Source organism: Saccoglossus kowalevskii, chromosome 4 (assembly GCF_978046115.1).
Source record: "Saccoglossus kowalevskii chromosome 4, keSacKowa6.1, whole genome shotgun sequence".
NCBI classification, from domain to species: Eukaryota; Metazoa; Hemichordata; class Enteropneusta; family Harrimaniidae; genus Saccoglossus; species Saccoglossus kowalevskii.
Genome location: NC_140644.1, coordinates 9,273,547 through 9,295,520, shown reverse-complemented (window position 1 = coordinate 9,295,520; position 21,974 = coordinate 9,273,547). Strand labels below are relative to the sequence as shown.

Sequence of the window (21,974 nt, the reverse complement as noted above, 5' to 3'; positions counted from 1 at the left end):
CAAATTAGAATTTTGGGCCATCATCGTCACTAAATCCAGCACAAATTGAAATATTGGCCCAGCCCTGGCCCTAAATCCAACACAAATTGCATTATTGGCCCAGCCTCGTCATTAAACGACGCACAAATTGCAATAGCACAAATTCCAATATTTAAAAGAGAATATATGTATTTTATCATTATACAGTCTTTAAGCAGTGATATTTAGAATCAAAAATATACTGTAAAATGACTAATTTTCACTGGGTTTAAATTTCGCTGATTTAATATTTCAGGCATATTCAGTGGGTTTTATATTTGTGGTTTTATTATTTAGATAATGCGTTCTATGCTAAATTTTACATATTCACTTTTCCTGTCAGCGAAATAAGGAAAATTTAAAACTCAGTGAATAATTAATCCTTACAGTATGTCCTACATTGTAGATACATGTTGTATGTACACTTAATGTTTGTTTCCTTGATATAGCATGTGTGCATGACTGACAGCGATGCCTATTTTTTTTTCCTTTCATGTGTTTTTTATGCTTTACTCTCATTAGTAACTACATGTACTGCCACCCTTTTACCAAAAGTATAATTGTATTGAATAGATAGAGATTTTGGCCTCATGGCTACATGTACCAACATTTGCAAAAACCAAAATACAAATGCAGAGTACATTTATGATTGAAATCACGAATAACCACTCTACTATGCCTTAGACTTTTTACATTTAATTAATTCCAGTGTTGAACTTCGGGTGTATCATAGAGCGAGTACATTCAAGTTCATGCATCTCCTAACAAGAATTGTGCCACTTGAATACACCAACCATTCTCTGGTACAAACATAATATGTACATTTTTGTAAGTTGTCAAAATGGTTGTAATGGTGAGGACAGGATACAGAGAGTATTAAATATCATCTAAGTGTATTTCTGGAAATTAGGTGAAGCTAAAATTCAAATGCAGCTCTTAAATTGTTGAAAATTCCTTGATAAAATGCATCTACATTGTGTTGAGCTTTCATGTTTGTTGCGTGTTTTTGACTACATGCTGCTGTTAGAATTCAGGACTGCTTCTCTCGATATTTAGTATCCAGACAGTTTTGTGAGAAAAGCAATGCAGACTCGAGCAGGGAAATGAGGACCATATAAATAATGATGCCACAGTCACATCAGTCTGGTAAAATTTTGTTTCAAAATAAAGTCAGATTAATGATTAGTGGCTGGGCTTGATCTACGAGGCTTGACTGTAAGGGCATTCTTGCAAAAAACATAATGGCAGATGCATGTCCCAGGAAAATATAACAGAGGAGAGATCAGATGTTTATATGTGTGAATAATTTAGTGAAACAACTAAACTAAGACTAATTTAATTGTATCTATGAATAAATTTGGGCTAACATAACATTTTTTTTTTATATTTCTAATCTGGGATTCTCTGGTGAATAATTTTGAATGACAAAGCTAGTACCAAAATAGTGTGAATTGACACATATGATTGGATGGCACAACAATGTTTTGATTTGCGTCAAATATGCTATGCAGCATCAGTGATTGGCTAAAAGTCAGCTCCTTGGACCATAGCAATATTTGGCCGGAAACTGAATAAATAAATATAAACAAATAAATAAATAAATAGAAATAACCCTCAGGAAATAAAATTACTATTATTGTTCATAATAATGTTTTGTGTATGAGTAAAGATACAAGTTCATTTGAGTGCCAGATATGCTAAACATTTTAGTTCACTTGATTGTCCTAGACACAAGGGTTTCTAGCCGAGGGTATCTGATTGTCACATATGTCCTAAGTAAAAGTGTACATCATTGTTCTAGATGCCTGTCTATCTTTATTACTGATTGTCACAGGTAATAGACATTGGGGTTCCTGATTCCCACATTAATGAAGGCTGGTTTACTCTATTGTCTAAATTCAAGCAAGGTTACTCATTGGCTTCATGTATGAATGCTTGTGTACCTGATTTTCATATATGCTCTGGATTGTTTGTCATCATAGGTCCTGGATGTCAGTGTATAACTGTCACATGTCATAGATGCCTGATTGTCACTCACACTAGATCCCGGGCCAATTTACCTGATTGTCACATGTCTGAATGCCAGTATATGTACCTTATTGTCGCACAATTCTAGCTGGATGCCAGTGTACATGTTTCAAGCGAATCGACTGAGACTGTTGCCATGGAATGGTCTAAAGTAAACAAGACAAAATCATGCATACTGACATTGCTATCAACGTTAGTTATTTGTCGAAAAAAATATTGCAATAAATTCATCAATTGTCAATTCTGGTAATGTTTATGTGAGTGTATACTGCAAAGTGGCCAACGATAGGTGCAGAAAGAAATGAATGTTATCTCTGGATTCGGATTTGTGTCCAGTGTGTTGTTACTTTTTGACCTGGGGTCAGTATACGAATATACTGCCACAGTTAAAACAAGACACAATGAATATCACGTTTGCTCATTTGATAATTGTCATTATCTGATTACATTACCTTGCCTTGCTGTGAATTGTTAAATCTAGACATGGAATTGTACGATAAGGGTACAATGATATCCACATCAATGGAATTCATTTGTAACCAATATGTCATCATCGAATGTTGTAGATGCACAGAAATATAGTTTGATTGTGTACACAGAAAAGTACAGAAAAAAGTTTGTCAAAGAAAATGTATGTACTGTAAAATCTGTATTAGAAGTCACATTTTTACTTTTTGAAAAATTCAGAACCAAATATTCACCATTTCTCATATGTATAGATGCTCTAATAGAAGCCGCATTCTCTCTGTTGCATTGTATCATTATAATAGAAGCTGCAGCTTCTAATACAGATTTTACAGTAATAGATATTATAGGTACACTAGCAAAATAGTTTGAGATAAACCCAAACCTGTTCTTTCAAGGAATTACTCATTGGCATCGATCTGTAGAAACGTGCGTTTGCGAACCCTATTTTATAATAGCAATAAATCATAGTGTCCTTCTATGCCTATCACAGGACCTGCATACCCTCAAGTCACCTGACGAATTGATGTTGGTATGATTTGTTCTTATCTTGATTCTGAATTATCTCTGATTGCATTTAGTTATATAATCACTTTCTTTCTTTTATTCACAAAAGTATATGTTCAATCCTGAAACTGGAGAATGGAAAAATAGAGGCCACCAAGTCTTTCAAGACAGGAGATGGCTTGGTCATATAACCTACAGTGAGGGACGAATGCAATATTCAGATTCAATGCAATTTAAAGAAAAGGGAAGGCTACCAAACAGCTGTGAGGTAAATATGAAGGACTTCACTTGGAAGAAGTTGGGTATCTATGCAATTTTACGCACATGCACTGTTAACGCCTTTCGCATACATTATTACCAGGCATACAATAATAATTATATTTCATTTGAATTGTGTTCTTTTAAGATATAATCTATAGAATAAAACAATGCAAGTACAGCAAGCAAAGGCAGTGGTTGTTGCTTTAGGGTTGTGATCGGTAGAACTGAGTTTGAATCCTACCTTAATTCGGCTGAACAAAAAAAAAACCATCATGGACCTAGGGTGAGTGTGCCACAGACTCTATGGGTAGGCTAATTTCACTGAACAAGATTCATTCACTAACAAATGCAACTCTACAAAGAGAATCTTTGTTAAGGTTCATAGGTGCTTGTATTTGACCGAGCCTGGTTGATGCCAAGATAGTGCAATAAATTGCCATTTGATATAGAGATAGCTGCACAGCCCTGTCATGTAGTCTTAAACATGAATATGGCTTTTGTGACAGCTCTTCTGCCAATATTTGTTGATCGTATTATATTTGAAAACCATTGTTACTAAAAAAAAAAAAAAACACTACTACCTTCAATTCATTCCTAGTGCTGAAAACCAAATTAGGTCCAATTCAAATCTAAATCAAAAGGTCATATTGGTATATACTTAACACATTATTCCTTGTTTTATTCACAACGTTTCGCCCTGAACACATGGCTCCCCAGGTATACAATATGAATGAATAAATGCATTAGATAAGTATTACATCATTCTATTAATTGGCATACAGAAGACAACCAACAATTACATTCCCTAGTAAACATCTATCGTTACATTTTGACAACTTTTCACTTTGTAAGTACAGTGACTTTTGTGTAGGTAAATGAATTACTAATTTTCATACTGAACCCAAGATGCACTTTTCGATGAAATATATTTATGATAATAAAAATGCACTGAAGTACATGTATCTTGTGCTAGCTTTAATGATGTACGTGCATATCCACAACAACTCAACCCTCAGAGCACCCATTAATAAGAATAAAGAAGAAAGGATTCCTATTGATTCCTATGAATTGCTTTAGGGTATGGAGGCAGTGTCACGTTTTAAACCAATTCAAATAGAATAAACGTGAGCAAAACAGTTAATACTTTTATTAGTAGACTTAGTTACAAAATCTTTGATAGAGACTGCATGTTATCTTTCAACATTCAATAAACATCTAGTGAGTATGCTGAATACTTTCATTTTGCAAAAAAAAAAAAAAAAACATTTTTAAATTATTGCTTTGAATAGTCAACTATTATTTTGTACAGAATATCTCTATGGAGAATGATGGTAAAAATTACACAGAAACAATCCAAATATATATTCCTGCAAAATTCTCCCCATATTTCTCCATGGTGAATTCAGAGTGCTGGAGTGGACCAATCAGCAAAATGCTGAATAAAGTGTGGATACCGACAATCACACACCTTAAAGTAGCAAATAAAATGTATACAATATATGCAATGAATTCATTGCGTGGTGTGTGTGCTTTACATATCAAGGGAGTCTTCCTCCTTCAGAAAGACATTTCGATCAGCTGTGATGTTATATTGCGTTTCCCAAAGGATGAGTAATTACATAAAATAGCCAATTCAGACAATAGAAATGCATCCCTGTTCATTAGCAAATCTATTACAAATTATGGCGATAATTACATTTATTTTGTTTTACAATGGACTGCAGCTGCCTTGTGCACTGAGGTTAAGGTGATACAGTCAAAATGTAAAATTTGTAATTGGAGATTTTGAATAGAGTGAACCTAACCTACTTGTACACTGTTCGACATTAAAGTGATTCAGACAGAATGGAGTACTGACATAAAATAACTGATTTCTTTGAAAGCTCAAAAAATGTTACATAACATTCGTAAATTGAGATTTGGAATAGTCTATGTAAGCTTTTTTTTAAGTAAAACAATTTAATGAACCTCAGTTTTCAGACAAATACATATATACCGGTACTGTATTTTTGCTCTACTATATGCCTATCTACTTACCAAAATGACAGATGTGTGTCTACAGTTAAAATAATTCACATTTTAAATGACGAGTCAAAGTACCATGAAAAAATAAGTTTTTTTATTTTATTGTAGGAGTGTCTGATATTTGCGAATGATATATTTGTCAAAGCTATAAAGGTGAGTTGAACAAGATCAATGTTAAATGTTCATTGCTGGAAATATTAGTGATTTGAGGATTTTCAGGACATTAGTGTGGATGAAATTTTGTAAATTGATGTCACTATGATGTTCTCTATAAATGACCCCCTGTGATATGCTTACTGTTATAAATGTTCAAAATTTTCTGATAGTTGTGAAATTCCTGGGAATTTGTCTGCTATTTTTCTAATATATGGACAGTTGTCAGTTAAAGTTCAGCGGCAGATGTTACATAAAACATTGATTTGAAATCATAATCTGAATCTTTGGAGAAATCAATTACATCGCAGTTCTATTAAATTTAATGGAATTGCAGCTGAGCAGATGCTCTTTCTGTTACACCACAACACACTGTCCCAAGAAAGACAACTTGAACTAGTATGTAGTAAGTGCTCCCTTACAATGAATAGATTGACACGTACAATCTAAATGTTTGACATAATCAATGTCAGAACAATCTACTCAATTGCAATCTGTCCACCTGAGTGGAGGTAATCAAAAATACAGGAACATATACAAACATAGTAAAATGAAACACAAAATACAAACTTGTAAAACACAGGGGAAGTGTATAATCACAATTTAAGTCAATTCAAATCAATAAAATTACAATCCTATATAGGGATACAGTTCTATAATTATCATTTATAGAACTAAGTAAAATTGCAAATTTATATGGTAAGGCATTTCATTTAGAATATTAGTAACTAAATTAAAATAAATGGTAATTGTATATAAAAATGCAAATTTTAAAAATCAATGAAATTAAAATCATATGTAGAAAGACAATTTAGTTAAATGGGATAACAATTTAGTTAAAGGGAAGTGGTCGTCCAGCCACACTTGCTCAAGATATGGGTCTCATATATGAAAAGGCAATTTTTAATTTAACGTGTCTAGATAGGTATATTGTACATCAAAATAAATGCATATTTCTTTAAATTGACTTATAATTTCCCAGTCATGCCATTCTGGTTTCTGGTTATATGTTTTATACACAACCCTACATAATGTGTAAATGATTTCATTGGTATACTATGATACCGCATTAGTCAAATGAACATACACATATTCACTGAGGCGATCTATGTAAATTTGATCACCAATGGTTAAGACTAAAAGATAAAATTTACCTAATTTAAAAAAAACATGTCAACACCCCTCCCATTGTTAGTATGTACATGCAGCTCAAAAAATAAATCTTATAACCACTTATTCTAAGTGACTATACAAAATGTGAACTTATAATGTTGTCTTTGTCTGTCTATCTATCTGTCCATCAGTCCATACAGAGTCATATTTCAGTACCTTGTGGTTCTGGGACATATACCGATTCAATCCAAGATGGCTGACTGGCAGCCATTTTGTTTTTTGAAAATGTGGTACATGTATCTTATGCATGCTTTGTCAGTTATTGTTCAAATTGGTACATACATTGTACATTTTAGATTACATGTCCATGACAATTTGTTTTACAAGCAGATCAAAGATGGCTGACTGGTGGCCATTTTGCTACTACAAAAACTTCAAGGCTTAGGGATAATTTTTGTTCATATTTGACATATACATCATACATATTGGAATACATGAACATGACAGTTTGATTCATAATCAGATCAAAGATTGCCAACTGCCATCCATCTTGTTGTTTTTGAAATATTGTATCTTGGACAGGATTTTTTGGTTTTCATTCAATTTGATACAAATATTATACATTTGGAGATGCATGTCCATGATGATTTGTTTCGTGTTCAAATAATTTTTTTTTTCTTTGTTGTGTTTTATTCAATGTGAGTTATTGTTTATTTGCACATAAAGGTTAAAGTTCAGCTTCCAGATCAGTGTCTTTTATTCGATCAAGAAGCTACAAAACTGAGATGGTTCATGCTGCCAAGTGAAGCCTTAGCTATTCTCAAGATTAAAGATTCATGTTTTGATGAGAAACATGTTCCGTTTCATCCTCCTTCACAGCAGCAGCAACAGACGCAGAGTCCTGAAACAGACATGAACATTCATGATCAGGATGAATTCAGCAGAAGGAGAAATTGTGATATAGTTTATGCAAACACAGACATATTTGCTGCATCAGTTGAGGATGGTTTTACAGCGTTTGGTGATAGGCATAAACCTGGAGATGTGAAAGGACGCATAACTTCCCAGGGTCTGACAAACATCAGGGATAACCAAATTGATTCTCAAGCTAGCATCTCTAACATTCTAGATCATCTTCCAGTCCCAGCAAATCTTATTTCAGCAGACACTGAAACAGATGGCTTGACCACATCTTCTTCTAGTTCATATGAGCCACAGTTATCTGAGAGAGCCAATAGAATAGACAATAAGCATGATGAAGTTGTAAATGATGGTAAAACTGGAAATACCCAATCAATGATCAATGCAGATATAAGTACTTTACAGGAAGAAGAAATTGCTTTAAGTTTACCTTCCAGTGAATTAATTACATGTACATTGCCAGATAAAACGACTGTTGTGAAACAGGAACAAAAAATGTCAGTGGCTATTCAGCATCCATGCAAGACAGAGACAAAAAAGGCAGAAGGTAAAAAATCCAAGATTGATCCATCCAAGCCAAGATTCCATGCACCACCAAAGAATTTATTTAAACCTGCTGTACAGGTAAGATGATAGAAAATAGTGTATAATTTTGGAAATTCATTTGATCTTCAGAAAAAGTCATTTATAATATCATTTATGTGGTCCTATGTTATCAACTCGTACTCATTGGTACATGGAGTTATTTTGTGTAGAAAAAATCTCCAGCCAAATGCTAAAATGTTTTTAGAAGAATTTAACATAAATTTTATTTTCAGCATCGAATTGAAATTATTCTCAGTATTTCTGCATATATTGTTAGGTACACCAACAAAAATTACACTATCAGCCCAATAACAACTTTTTTTCTGAAATTAGTTTTACCACTATTAAATACTTACAGATACATGTACATGTAACTAATATAGATATCATGTTCTCAAGAATGAGTACTGTGGTGATACACAAAATGTATCCATTCTATCCGTGTTAGCAATTTATACCACCTTTTGTCTGTTTAATAGATTATAAATTTCACATAAGTTGTAAACCAGCTTTCAAAATTGACTAGATTTTGAACAGGCTACCAAATAAGTTTGTTGGATTCAAACAGATACCTTGAACAGATATCAGGTGTTAGCTATATTTTATGTGGTTGGTTCACCACTTTAAGTTGCGAGTGGGGACCCAAGCAAAAAAAAGCAACTTGTCAAGGGTCGCCACTTATCAAGGATAGGCAGAGAGCCTTTTGCCTAGACAGTTGGAAACTAAAGATCAGAACAAGCCACAAACACTTTTTGTAATTCACAGAGCAATGTTAAATGACACTGGAACCATCACACTGACTCTTTATTGGCCAATCATATACATGATACAACAAATCATTAGCTATACTTTGAGAGGCATTCAATTACTCGTAACTTACTGACGTGTGAATACTGAACATCCTTAATTAACAGTTGTGATGAAACTCTAAAAATAATAATTCTCATACAATGCAGTTATTTATTTTGTGAGTGAGACCCCATATTTTTAATCAAATTGACTAGACTTGTTAAAATAGTCCTTTACACACAGAATGTATGCAAAACTTCATATTATTGCAATTCCTCATTTAACCCAAAACAGTTAACATGTTAATAAATAAACTTAGGACAACGATTACCATATATTATCCACAGTTAACATGGTAGGTTATATTATACTCTAGGCACTAGAAGAATACAACATGATAGAAAATGGAGATAAAGTACTGGTGTGTCTGTCGGGAGGGAAAGATAGTTTATCACTACTACATACGCTGCGTCAATATCAATTTTATGCTAGCAAGAAGGTAAATATATAAATTTATTAGCTCCGCTGTCGACAAAGTCGACTCAGCGAAGCTGTTCATATTACTGATTGTCCGTCGTCATCGTCCGCTGTCAGCATCAACTGTCAGCTGTGTTCATATCTTGTCAAAATCTCAATTTCTCTATTTTTGGTCAATATTTTACGTAAAAAGTGATATTTTTGACGTCTTGTAAAAAACCACAAGTACTTTAGTATTACATATATAGGTACTATATGTGGACCTCCCTCAGATTTGTTCATTTCGTAATGATATCTTCAATTCTCTAATTTTTGGTAAAAAGTGATATTTTCGACTTCTTGTTAAAAACAGCAAGTTCGATTGCTTTGAATACTTTACATATTGTTCATTTTCTAATGATATCTTCAGTTCTTAATTGAAATGTGCATTGCTAACAGCGGAGCTAGCTCAGCCAACAGGCTGCTTGTTTATTTACTAGGGTAAAATGCAATGCTTTATTTGGGACATACATGTTTGCATAAAGTAAAGTGAAGCAAGTTTACTAAAATAATTCTAAAATATTAAAAACACACTGTGCTAAATTCTTAGGAATGAAAAGATCAAGACTAAACACATAGTATATATAAACAAATGAAATCAAGAAATAAAAAAAAATATAGTTTGTCATTGCTATTGAATACTACTAATTCTATTCTGAGATGAAAAAGAACACTGGCCAGCCACACTGAACTCCAGAAAAGTTGTTTAACAAGTTTAATTGGCAATTTTGGCACCAATATGACAGTAAAGTAAGTTGTGTAACTCTCATACTCATGTCATTTATAACACATAGCAAACATTATATATAAATTATAAATTATATATAATAAATACACTTCTTTTTCTTAGGGTATAGATTACAGTTTAGGAGCTGTGACTGTTGATCCCCAGACTCCTTCCTTTGATCCTAGTCCACTGAAAGACTATCTCAAAGCCTTAAATGTGCCATACTTCTATGAAGAACAAGGTATTAATAGTGCAGCACAATATTGAACTAAATTTTATGCATTTTTTGTAATATAGGAACTTCCCATTTAGACATAATCAGTTATTACACTGCAAACTTACTAAATATAGTTTGTTTTTTATATTTATAATGTGTAACAAATATATGTTTTATATGTCCACATGCTCTCCAATGTCGACTTACATTTTTAGTCCCCGTTCGGATGTAGTCCGAAAACGGGGACTTATGTTTTGCCCTGTGTGCGTCCGTCCGTGCGTCCGTGATCACCTGTATCTCGAACATGCATGGACCGATTAAGTTCAAACTTCACTCATACATCACACATTATATGTGACATATGCACATGCATTTTTTTCATGATCCGATTAACGATAGCCGAATAGCGGCCATTTTAAGGCCGAAAATGCATCAAAATCACACATTTTCACCATTCCGGACCCGGATCTCAGTTATGCATGGACAGGTTTTGTTCAAATTTGGTACATACATTAAACATAATAGGACCTTGATGCACGTAATTTTTTTTTGGATCGGGTTTGAAATGGCCGACTGGCGGCCATTTTGTTTTAAAGAATTCAGTTCTGGATCCTTATCTGAGACATGCTTGGATTGATCAAGTTCAAACTTCACACACACAAGGTACATCATGTCACAAATATGTATGTGCATTTGTTTCATGATCTCATTAATGATAGCCAAATGGCGGCCGCTTTAAGGCCGAAAATGCATTGAAATCCCACATTTTCACCATTTCGGACCCGGATCTCAGTTATGCATGGACAGATTTTGTTCAAATTTGGTACATACATTAAACATAATAGGACCTTGATGCACGTCATTTTTTTTTTTCGGATCAAGTTCGAAATGGCCGACTGGCGGCCATTTTGTTTTAAAGAATTCAGTTCTGGATCCGTATCCGAGACATGTCTGGATTGATCAAGTTCAAACTTCACACACACAAGGTACATCATGTCAAAAATATGTATGTGCATTTGTTTCATGATCTCATTAACGATAGCCAAATGGCGGCCGCTTTAAGGCCGAAAATGCATTGAAATCGCACATTTTCACCATTCCGGACCCAGATCTCAGTTATGCATGGACGGATTTCGTTCAAATTTGGTACATACATTAAACATAATAGGACCTTGATGCACGTCATTTTTATTTTTCGGATCAAGTTCGAAATGGCCGACTGGCGGCCATTTTGTTTTAAAGAATTCAGTTCTGGATCCATATCCAAGACATGTCTGAATTGATCAAGTTCCAACTTCACACACACATGGTACATCATGTCACAAATAGATATGTGCATTTGTTTCATGATCTGCTTAACAATAGCTGAATGATGGCCATTTTAAGGCCGAAAATGCATCAAAATCACGTATTTTCACAATTCCGGAACCGGATCTCAGTCATGCATGGATGGATTTTGTTCAGATTTAGTACAATGTGTTGTACATATGCAGGTGCATTTCGGTCATGATCTGCTTTGAATGTTTATGTCACTCAAATATGAACGGAACGGGGACGTGTCATTGACAATGACTTGTTTTTTTTCATTTCTTTTTCCTAAGACATTAAAGGGGAAGTCAAGGCAAACAACATAATGCAACATAATGTAAGAGCTCTGCAAATGTAAGAGAATGCAATTTACAGTTTTTTTATATCACTTTTCTCAATTTCTCACAACAGTGCATATGATGTCATACATGATCCTTTGCTGAAGAATCAAGATGGCGGAATACATAATACTGATGAAAATTTGAATATCCAGAGAATAAAAAGTGATTTAAAAAAAACTGTAAATTGCATTTCTTACATTTGCCAAGCTCTTTTATCTGGGATATTATGTTGTTAGCTTTGACTTAGCTTTTAACAATTAATGAAAGTATGAAGAAAATACCACATCATCTTCAATTCATTGTAAAATATGTTATATGTATGACTGAAAATGTGAGGTACACATCTACATACCATACCATAATAATAATAACTCAATTCTTAGTTAATTGTTACATCACACATTACAGGAATTATTGAACAAGCCAAACAGTTAGCAGTCTGTGAATCGATTTGTAGTTTTTGTTCTCGTATGAAGCGTGGGCGAATATATGCCTGTGCACGAAGGGAAGGCTACAATGTACTTGCAATGGGACAACATCTTGATGATTTGACTGAAAGGTATGGTTTCGTTTCAGCATTGCCCTAATACATGTCATTTTATTTTTAACAACGTGATTATTTGAGACTATGGGAAATGTATTTGAGTCTCTGAAATAGTTTTTAAATATCAGCCCAATTATTTTTGATTTTCAAAGTTTTTGATTTTAATAAAGCTGCTAAATCTTTATTGAAGAAATATGGAAAACTTTAAAACCATGGAAACAAGGTTCCTATCCATTTTGTCAGTTTGATGTAACCTACAGGCTACTTTGTTTTTCTAGGGGCATGCATGATTTATTTAAGGTCACAATGTAATTGATTTCACAATTTTTTTACTCCTTATTTGACTATTTTAAAATCTCATGCTAGTTTTTCTGTTTCAGTTTCTTGATGTCAGCATTTCACAATGGCTTGTTGAGAACTATGAAAGCTAATTATAGCGTCAAGTAGGTAGAACACATGTGATGACTTACTGTGAACATGCACATGGCATTTCCCTGACTTACAAATTACATAGGGTATGAATAGACAACGTATTGATTATATTTGGATCATTCCAGTAATTCACAACTCTAAGAAACTCTGTAAATATATTAAACCACAGTGTATAGTTATCTGATTTCTTTGGAGCTATGCCACTCCGTACTAAATCAAAAATGAGACAAATTGAAAATTTACCACAGAAATTAACCACAACACCAGTTATGCCAGTTACTATTTTGTTTTATACATTTGATTCACAGAGAAGGTGATTTGAGAGTAATCAGACCATTAGTTTATGTACGGGAAACAGATACTAGGTCTTTTGCTGAGCAGGTAATTATTGCTTTTTCTATTTGAGTCAGGGGAAAAAGCATGGAGCATTTTTTTTTTTAATGATGCCACTTATAAAAGATTGTAATAAAATTCATACAACTGTCAAAAACAACTGTTTTCTGTATGAATTATCTGTTAACAGAGTAAACAATAGGTGGCCCAGATTGAATAAACTTTATCACTAGTAGTTAAATATGTAATCCTCAGATGGCATTAATGTCACTTGGATCGGGTAGATCTCAGATTTCTAACAGAAACCTCTTGATTATGGTTCAGAATAAAGTCTCTCATGGGAAGCAGGTTTTTCGGAATAACTGACATCATGTGTACTGTGATATCTGTACATTCTTTTTTTACTGACTTGACTATATTCTGTGATATACTTATCAGTTTTTTTATTTGTTTTTCAGTCATTTGCATTATGTTATTGGATTTTTTAATCTGCTTTGATGACTACGAATTTAATATTAATTGGCTATGTTCTTTCTTTTTTATATGTTCTGTAGGTAAAATTGCCAGTGATAGCAGAAAATTGTCCTGCTTGTTTTGAAGCACCAAAGGTAATTATACTGTCAAGCCGACTACTGGCAATCAATACAATTCTATTGGTGTATCTGAATTAAGTCCAGTCTAATCTGTCCAATGTCTGAATATTTGGCTATTATCCTATCTAATACATAAGTGTTCGTGGATTTTAGTTACATCCAAGGTGTGTTACGGTGCGAGTGATCCAACATTTTTGTGGGGCATATTGATTCTCTGGACAAATGGAGAATTGCTACTGACATTCAAGTCAAGACTAATTCACACTTATCTGTATGGTGCTGTATTTTTTGGAAACTCATTTTCCTTTAAAGTATCCAAAATCACCTCTTAGTGTTCTGCCAATTATCGAATGTATGTCTTTATCAGTATATAAATCTCATTGCTGCTGATAGGCATTAGTATTATTTAGAATGTTGAGTACATGATAGTTGTTATTTTGAATCACGGATTAAATAAGGTAACATTCTGCAATTATCTGTATATGTTATTTCTAGTATATATGGTTAAATTAAACAAATTCGGTACAGAATTATGCTTGTAACTTAACTCAATATGTCATAGTTTACTACCTTCATTTCACGTATGCAATTGCTGTGATGTAAGGATGCTATAGACCCTTTTGATATTCTTTGATAATACTTTCATGGCAACAAATAATACTTCAAAAGCAATAAGTTGTGTATATTTGTACAGATACGTTTTCAATTGACAGCCAAATTCGCTATTGTGCCTTTTCTACTATTCCGACTATTGAAACTGTCACGTGAATGACCTTTGATTTGTACAGAGCGTTTGAAATGCTGTAGGCTAAATAGCTTTGTCTCGATTTCTTTAAAGAACATTTTTGATGGCAACGATTATATAGACTAATTTAAATGTTAATAGATGAACAGTATAGCTGTTACAATTTACGTGTTCATCGTTTTGATGTCCAGCAAAATTTGAACTAGTAAGCATCTAAAGATGCTAGTGCTCCATACTTAATTATTATTATACATGTAAATACACAGATTTAGTCATCATAACATGTTTTAATTTATGATAGAACTCTGAAATTGTCATGGAAGATCCAAATATAGCTAGAACATCCATTCAAAAAAGTCTACTACTACAGCGAAAAAGGCATGAGAGTGCTTGCTGAAAATACCAAAATTTACTGTAATTGTTCGAAATGCACTATTTCACTTGGGTAAATGAATATACTGTTTTCACTGATGCCTTGATACATGTTGCCTCGAGTATCTCATTCTCCTTGTTTGTTCATACTAAAAGTTGCACTAATGCTTCAATCTTGTCAACAGGAGCGGCACCGGACGAAACAACTTCTAGCAGCCCAAGAGCTGTTATTTCCCGATCTGTACCAGAGTTTGCTTACAGCAATGAAACCCTTAATGTCAAAGAATAGAACTGGGATGGAATCGGGGCAGAATAAATTGAAAACCTTGGGAAATAGTGATAGTGAAGTATGAAATCTTGATATTCACATACAAAATTAATATTGTTTTATGTGAAAGACGGGTTATGTTAATATGCTTAAATGGTACAGTTAAGTTATAAATCTATTTGTTTAAACTGTGATTTGATCTTCCCATCTAATAATTCATGACTCCAGCAATGTATGCCTCTGCATTGAAAACATGAATTTGTAAGTTGTGAGCATATTTATAGTATTGCATAACTTCAGAGAGTGACATTGACTTTGTTCTGAAATGTCAAACATTGTAATTTCTCATGTACGTTAATCTAATGATTATACAAATGCGATTAAATATATTTTTCAGTAATTTGTGACGTCACATAGTTTTCAGTAGTTTCTGGGAAAAGGTTGTGAAGGTTGTTTGAATCAACTCTCATAAATTCAATAATTTGACTAATATTTATAGGAGGACCACAATAATTTTTTTTGAGCTCCATCTACTTTTTACAAATGTAAACTCTGAATAAAATTAAATATTTTATAGCAGACGACCAAATGCATTGATTGAAATTCTCATGTGACTTGCCGTGTGGTTTGCATATCATTGGTTTAATCAATGGAAATGTTTAGTGTAATTTGTTTAGTTTTTTAATTCTTTCTAGTATATCAGTTTTTACAGTGTACTCCTACAAACGACCACGGATCTATCGCGGATATGTTATGTCGTTTTGGAAAGATATTAATGATAAAATTATGTTTGTCAAAATGGTAAATATCTTGACATTTTCGCCATGAACTACCACTTTTGTATCAACACTGTATTTATTTGTAGTCATCCAGTGACAAAAATGGTATTTATCATTTGATGAACCTATTTCTTAAGTATAGTGTAGACAAAAGTGTTGTAAACTTTTAGGTTTTGCTGTAAGCAACTCTGTACACGCGTCATTATAGGTGTGCATGAACAGTCGTTTAACAAACTATTTGGTCATAGTCACGATCCCGCTGGCAACGTGCTCATTTACAAAATGGTGCGTGACTGTAATTTACTATTTTTTTCACGTTTTGAATTAACGAGCGTAATTACTCAGATTTGACTTAAAACCGTACATTGTATTGATGTAACGGGATTATCATTTGCATATTTACTTTCAATGCGACTTAATTATGCGTTTTGTATCAGACCTTTTTAAATTGTGTGTATTTTGTGCTTTTTACATTGTCATCATAAATCGGAGCAGAGATGATTAATCTGATAAAAAGTATACTTTCTTATTTTTTAACGAGCTAGTATTCGGACAAACACATGGAAAACATTGGTAAACGAATGTCGGGCCTTTTTTATTGGAGTAACCGATCTGTTGTCTCTTGAAAACCTGGTATAATATTTGTAGAAAGGACACTGTTTTAAGTAATCAAAAATAAAGATATCCATTTTGAATACGATTCCTTGCCAGTGGTGCGTGAGATGACCACATGTACATTTTAATAAAGCCCATGGGGTATTAATACCATATGTTGGACATCAACCATAAATGTGAATGAGTTATTTTGTTTACCAGGCGACATTTTCCGACATTGGATACCATTTTTGTTTCTCCTCTCTCTTTTTATGTGAAATTTGTAAGTGTCAGTACAGACACACAGACCAGTTTTAGACTATGTGAGCGCCTTCCTATCGTATGACGTTATGGCTATGTAATGCGCTATTCTAGCACCTATCATGTCGTACACGCGTAAAACACGTTATCTTTTTGTCACTAAATTCGGTGTCATACTAGCCTGCTTATAATGCTGTTTGAATTTATTACGTTCCATGAAGTCAGGTTACAAAACAAAATGTATATAACATTCATTATCTAAACACTTATTAACATGGTTATTGCCGAGATTTGTGTAGAATTGTTCCGAAAATTCGTCGAAAGCAATACTTTCAAAGATTCTAACAAACCTTCCCTATGACGATTTTTATAATACGTTGCGTGATTTAATTGGTGTGTCAGTATTGTAACACGGCACATAAATAACATGGCTGATAAATAACATTTGTAACGTATGTACTTAGTGATCCGATTCTGGTCTACTATCTACACTGTAGCCATTAATTGAATCGAAATTAGTTATTATTACCGGTTATTTTTTCCTGTAAGTCCATGACAATTGTAACGTTTTACAAAAATCTATTAATAAAAATACTTCATGAATTAGACACATGCCGTGTGTGTTTTGTCTGACAAGCGGGCTTTTAAAGTGATGGCGAAAATAGTGACATACGCTAGCACAATACATACACGTATATTATCCAAATGATTGTCAGTTTGCGCACTGAAGTCAACATGTATGATAATCTTACTCTGTAATGTCTACCTGTTCGTGTTTTTAATTAAATTAAATAATTAGTAGTCCGAGTAAAACGATGATTCTGCGAGATAGATAGCGCCGAAAATGAAACTTAATCTGTTCATTTGAATTGTTTTGTTCAACATTGGAAAATATATTTGTCAATAAAATACAATTCAATAAAGTGCACAACACTGCAGAATGTCTAGTTCTCACCAATGAAGTAAAATCCACTAAACACAATAGTTACATTATGATTTCAACATTACGATGCAGTTTTGTTTACAAAAAAAAATGCTTTTTAATGTACCCATACCCCACAATCAGAATGAAATGCTCCAATTACAGGAACTATAAATTTGTCTCCCAATTATCATCTAAAATCAAATTTAACAACCGATTTCAGTGCTTACTTAGCCCCATTGTTGAAATAGTCTACTTTATTTGTTCACACCGGTAGCGCATATGGCAAATACGTCATTATAATTGCATAGTATGTTGGCAGTATTGTTATACTGTTCCTTATGGCCACACCAGCGGCGATTCATTTGTATAGAGTTCAATTTCAACTTTCTTCGTCTGCGAAAGAAGAAAATCTTTTCAACAGCATTCTCAAAGCCGGCGCTAATGACCCAACCCAAGAAAAAAATGATAAGTGTGAGATCCAGCTTTATTGCCTTAGAATTTTAATAATGTATGATAGATCTTAAAAAAAATAATACTTGTGTAATTACTTGTGTATAGTGACAAATGAAGCTCAAAATGTTCGTTAATCACGTTAATTAATCAGTGTATTGAGTAACCGACGTCGAAAAATAAAGCAAACCAGTTTATTAAATACTTTATTCATTTCATGCCCCAAATATTTTGCACACTAAACTTCTTTCAAAGCATGTTTTGAATTCTACTTCTTCAGTATTTAAATGTTGTGTCGTGTTCATCTTTTATATTAGTGAATACGTTTTGTTCAAGTCCATTTTTATCTACAAATGATCATATGTTAATATATTCGACATATGGGAGCTAATTATCTTGCATATATTGTAATGAAGTTAAGTTCCAATACAACCAGTGATTCTCCATTCAAATACGATAGAGTCACGAACATAATTTTAGCATAAATACACATTTGACTTCTATCAGTTAGGTGTATCTGACTCCATACTATACAGCGTCATTGTGTAATTGACAGTCGCTTGACTGACTGCTACGAATCGTTGACATAATTCACACTTTAGCAAGCGTAAGTTGCTGATTTTGCAAAATAATCAATCAATCAGAGCTGAGCAAAGTCTCCTATTTGATGATAATCACGTGGTAAATATGCATGTTACCAGGCAACACAAATACATATATCATTACATCTTCATTGAACATACGCATAGTCTCATAGCTGTCGACGTGAGTGTTAATATCCTATTCCCTGTGATACAACGTTGAAATGTAAGTAACTCATTTTTTACTTTTACGCCCTAGATACAACGGTGTGTTTACAATTAAGTGTTTTATTTTTTTTTTAATGAACGGGTTTAAATTACACTTTTTTAGAAACATTTAGAAACATCAGCAGAAACATGAAACGGCACATTTAAGTCTACACAACTCGAATATCGATGGGATAAAGTTCAAGTGAATTGCTATCGTATATTATTATATTTTCTGTTTTTGTTGCGCCACATGTAATTTGATATTGCCGTTGGTATCGGAGTTAGGTTGAATGATGGCTTAAATAAAAATAAAATCAAGGTTATTTCACAATGGAAATGGCATTTGATTACGTACATTTTAATATGAATGTTAAAAAAAACTCATTTCATGTTGTATAAATGAAGCATAGTTTTGATTTTTTTGAAAATGTGCGTGTTTTTATTTGTCCTCAGTGACAACAACTAGGCAAACAGTAAATTGTACACAGTCCAGTAAACTGTACAGAAAATGAGCACCGTAACGGTTTTTATCCTGTGCAGCTTTGTTGTCTCTCAATTAATGCCGCGTTTATTAATTTTTCTCGTTATGAGAATGTCTCCCAACAAACTGAGATGGAATTTTATTGGAATGATGAATGAGAAAAAAATTGTGGAACCACTATATTCATCGTTTTCTAGGGAACCATAAAACCTTTACTGATTTGTTTTGCGTATAGTACATGGTTCACGCATTTCAACAAGACCAGTATAAGTGAAATTACAATGTATATGTCGGTACATCAGTAGTGTTTGGAGTTTTTTCTGCACATGTAAGGCTGGCAACTAATAATACAATCCGTCACACTCATACACGGCCTTGTTGATTCATTTTCTTTTTCTTTTGATGAATGTTCCGGCATTGGATAATTTGTTTATTGTTTAGCAAATTTTAGCTCCTGCGTATCAAACAAACAAAGAAGGTAATGAGTTTTGTGTCCCTGTCTGTCCGCCCGGTTATGTGTGCCAAATTTTATACAAAATCAATCACAATTAGTATAGAAGTACTTCGGGGTTAATGTGCAAGCATGAATGGTTAGGGTTGATAACTAGCTTTTCATCAATTCCTTTCATACGGAGGCCAATAGAAGTTTTGTTGACTATGGCATTTTAATAATAATTGTAATGCACTCTCAGTGCAATTAAATCTAATCATTTGTACAACTATGTTCATGGCCTGTTGAGCAATCCAGTCTCACTTGCCAATGAATTTTAAAAAGTGGGAATTAGGAACTTGGAACTACACGGCGAGCACTGTGACCGGTGTGTTGATAATGTGCCACGTGATTCAAATGCAAATATAACTATATTGGAAATTAAGATCAGAAGCTTGCCAAATAAAAAGATTCCGGGTCACGGTGGCCTTGTAAAAGAGCTATTTAAACATAACTGGACACACATTGGTCCTGTCTTACTGCTTTTATTTAATAACATACTCCCTGGTTGTAACTTTCCAGTAATATGGTGTAAAGCCATTCCCTTCTATCTGTAACAAGTAAGATTTTAACAAAAATATTGATTGATTGATCGTCTTGATCTGTGGTGTCGTAAAAATAATATATTATCTGAAACTCAATGTGGTTTTCACGAGACTGTAGTACAATTGACAACGTTTTCACACTCCAAACCATGGAGATATATTATTTAACAAAGCCAAAGGTCGTTTCTATTGTATTTCGCAAAAGTTTCTGACTCGATTCAACACGATATTTTGTGGTCGAAACTATTCTATTATGGTATATATGGCACATTCTTGCCGGCTATCCACTCAATGTACATCTGTAAATGTCAGTGAAGTGAATACCAAGAACTTCCAACTGATATGAACTTATAATTAAAATTAAACATAAATTGTCTTTGTTGTGTAATATGTAAGATATCCTAGTCGCAAAATCCCATACGAATCCATTCGCAAAGGATTTTCCATAGACATCGTCAATATCCTCTGATCTCTCAAAGCTGTGTTTTCAGGACCCTGAACTGGAGAACAACTGTGGTGGATAAGTTTATATCGCAAAACTAGGCGTTGGGGTGTTCTTTTCGTCACATAAAACGAACTGACTAAACATGCGGAATTGTTATTGAAACGGACATTGATTGCGTTGTGTTTTCTTGAGTTGAACTGACGTGAGGTATAATTCAAACTTGTTTATTTGTACTCAACATGAACATCAATACGTTGTACAGCAAATACTTCTTGGTATAAAATATAGATCGCTAAATAATAGCTTCATGAGGAGTTGACATCGTAGAGAGCATAGAAAGGAGGGTGTGCATAACGAGCATCAAGTTGCGAAGCTACCATAGAAGGAATTACAGCGACGGCCTGAATCGGACTTCTCACGACAGCGCTTTGCCTGGTTAATGTAATTGTCAACGTTAGAGCGGCATTTGTCTTGGTGACAGCTAATCGGAGAAGTGCCAAACACGTGTTTGTACTCTAGAATATATCATGCCAAAACGTTCCGAAAATAAAACAACGCTAATGATTGGCGCATACAAACGAAACACAACGCTGTCATTCCATATTAGGAGTGACACGCGACTAACACGAGGAAGAACTTTGGTGGGAATTTTGGGCGGTAAACAGACAAGTACCGCGAGAACGCAATGGGAAACAATGTAGCGAACGTTTGGATATAGCGTCACGGTTGCTACAGAAACCGATCTAGTCTCTCAGGGCTCAACTCGTGGTTATCAAAACAATGTCTGGAATTACAAACTAACTTAGAGAACATCATAAAGAAAGTGAAATTTTTTCATGTTAGATAACTGCGCGCGACAACAACCAACAGATCAACTGAATTTGTTTCCATTTGGTATAACTGTTTATGTTTTAACCAACAGAAACAAATCTTCAATGAATGATAAAAGAGT

At 33.7% G+C, this 21,974-nt stretch overlaps 1 protein-coding gene across 1 annotated transcript in view; it reads left to right on the top strand.

Moving 5' to 3' along the window:
- The window catches only part of LOC100377968 (uncharacterized), a 37,459-nt gene extending 20,719 nt beyond the window's left edge, over positions 1–16,740 (top strand). Inside the window, exons 16-25 of the mRNA XM_006814908.3 lie at positions 3,128–3,286; positions 5,413–5,457; positions 7,297–8,115; positions 9,242–9,364; positions 10,232–10,349; positions 12,383–12,533; positions 12,899–12,961; positions 13,259–13,331; positions 13,838–13,891; positions 15,179–16,740. Coding sequence (XP_006814971.1) covers positions 3,128–3,286; positions 5,413–5,457; positions 7,297–8,115; positions 9,242–9,364; positions 10,232–10,349; positions 12,383–12,533; positions 12,899–12,961; positions 13,259–13,331; positions 13,838–13,891; positions 15,179–15,346 — 1,773 coding nt within the window. The 3' untranslated portion in view covers positions 15,347–16,740. The remainder of the gene's footprint in view (positions 1–3,127; positions 3,287–5,412; positions 5,458–7,296; positions 8,116–9,241; positions 9,365–10,231; positions 10,350–12,382; positions 12,534–12,898; positions 12,962–13,258; positions 13,332–13,837; positions 13,892–15,178) is intronic.
- Positions 16,741–21,974: the final 5,234 nt, after the last annotated feature.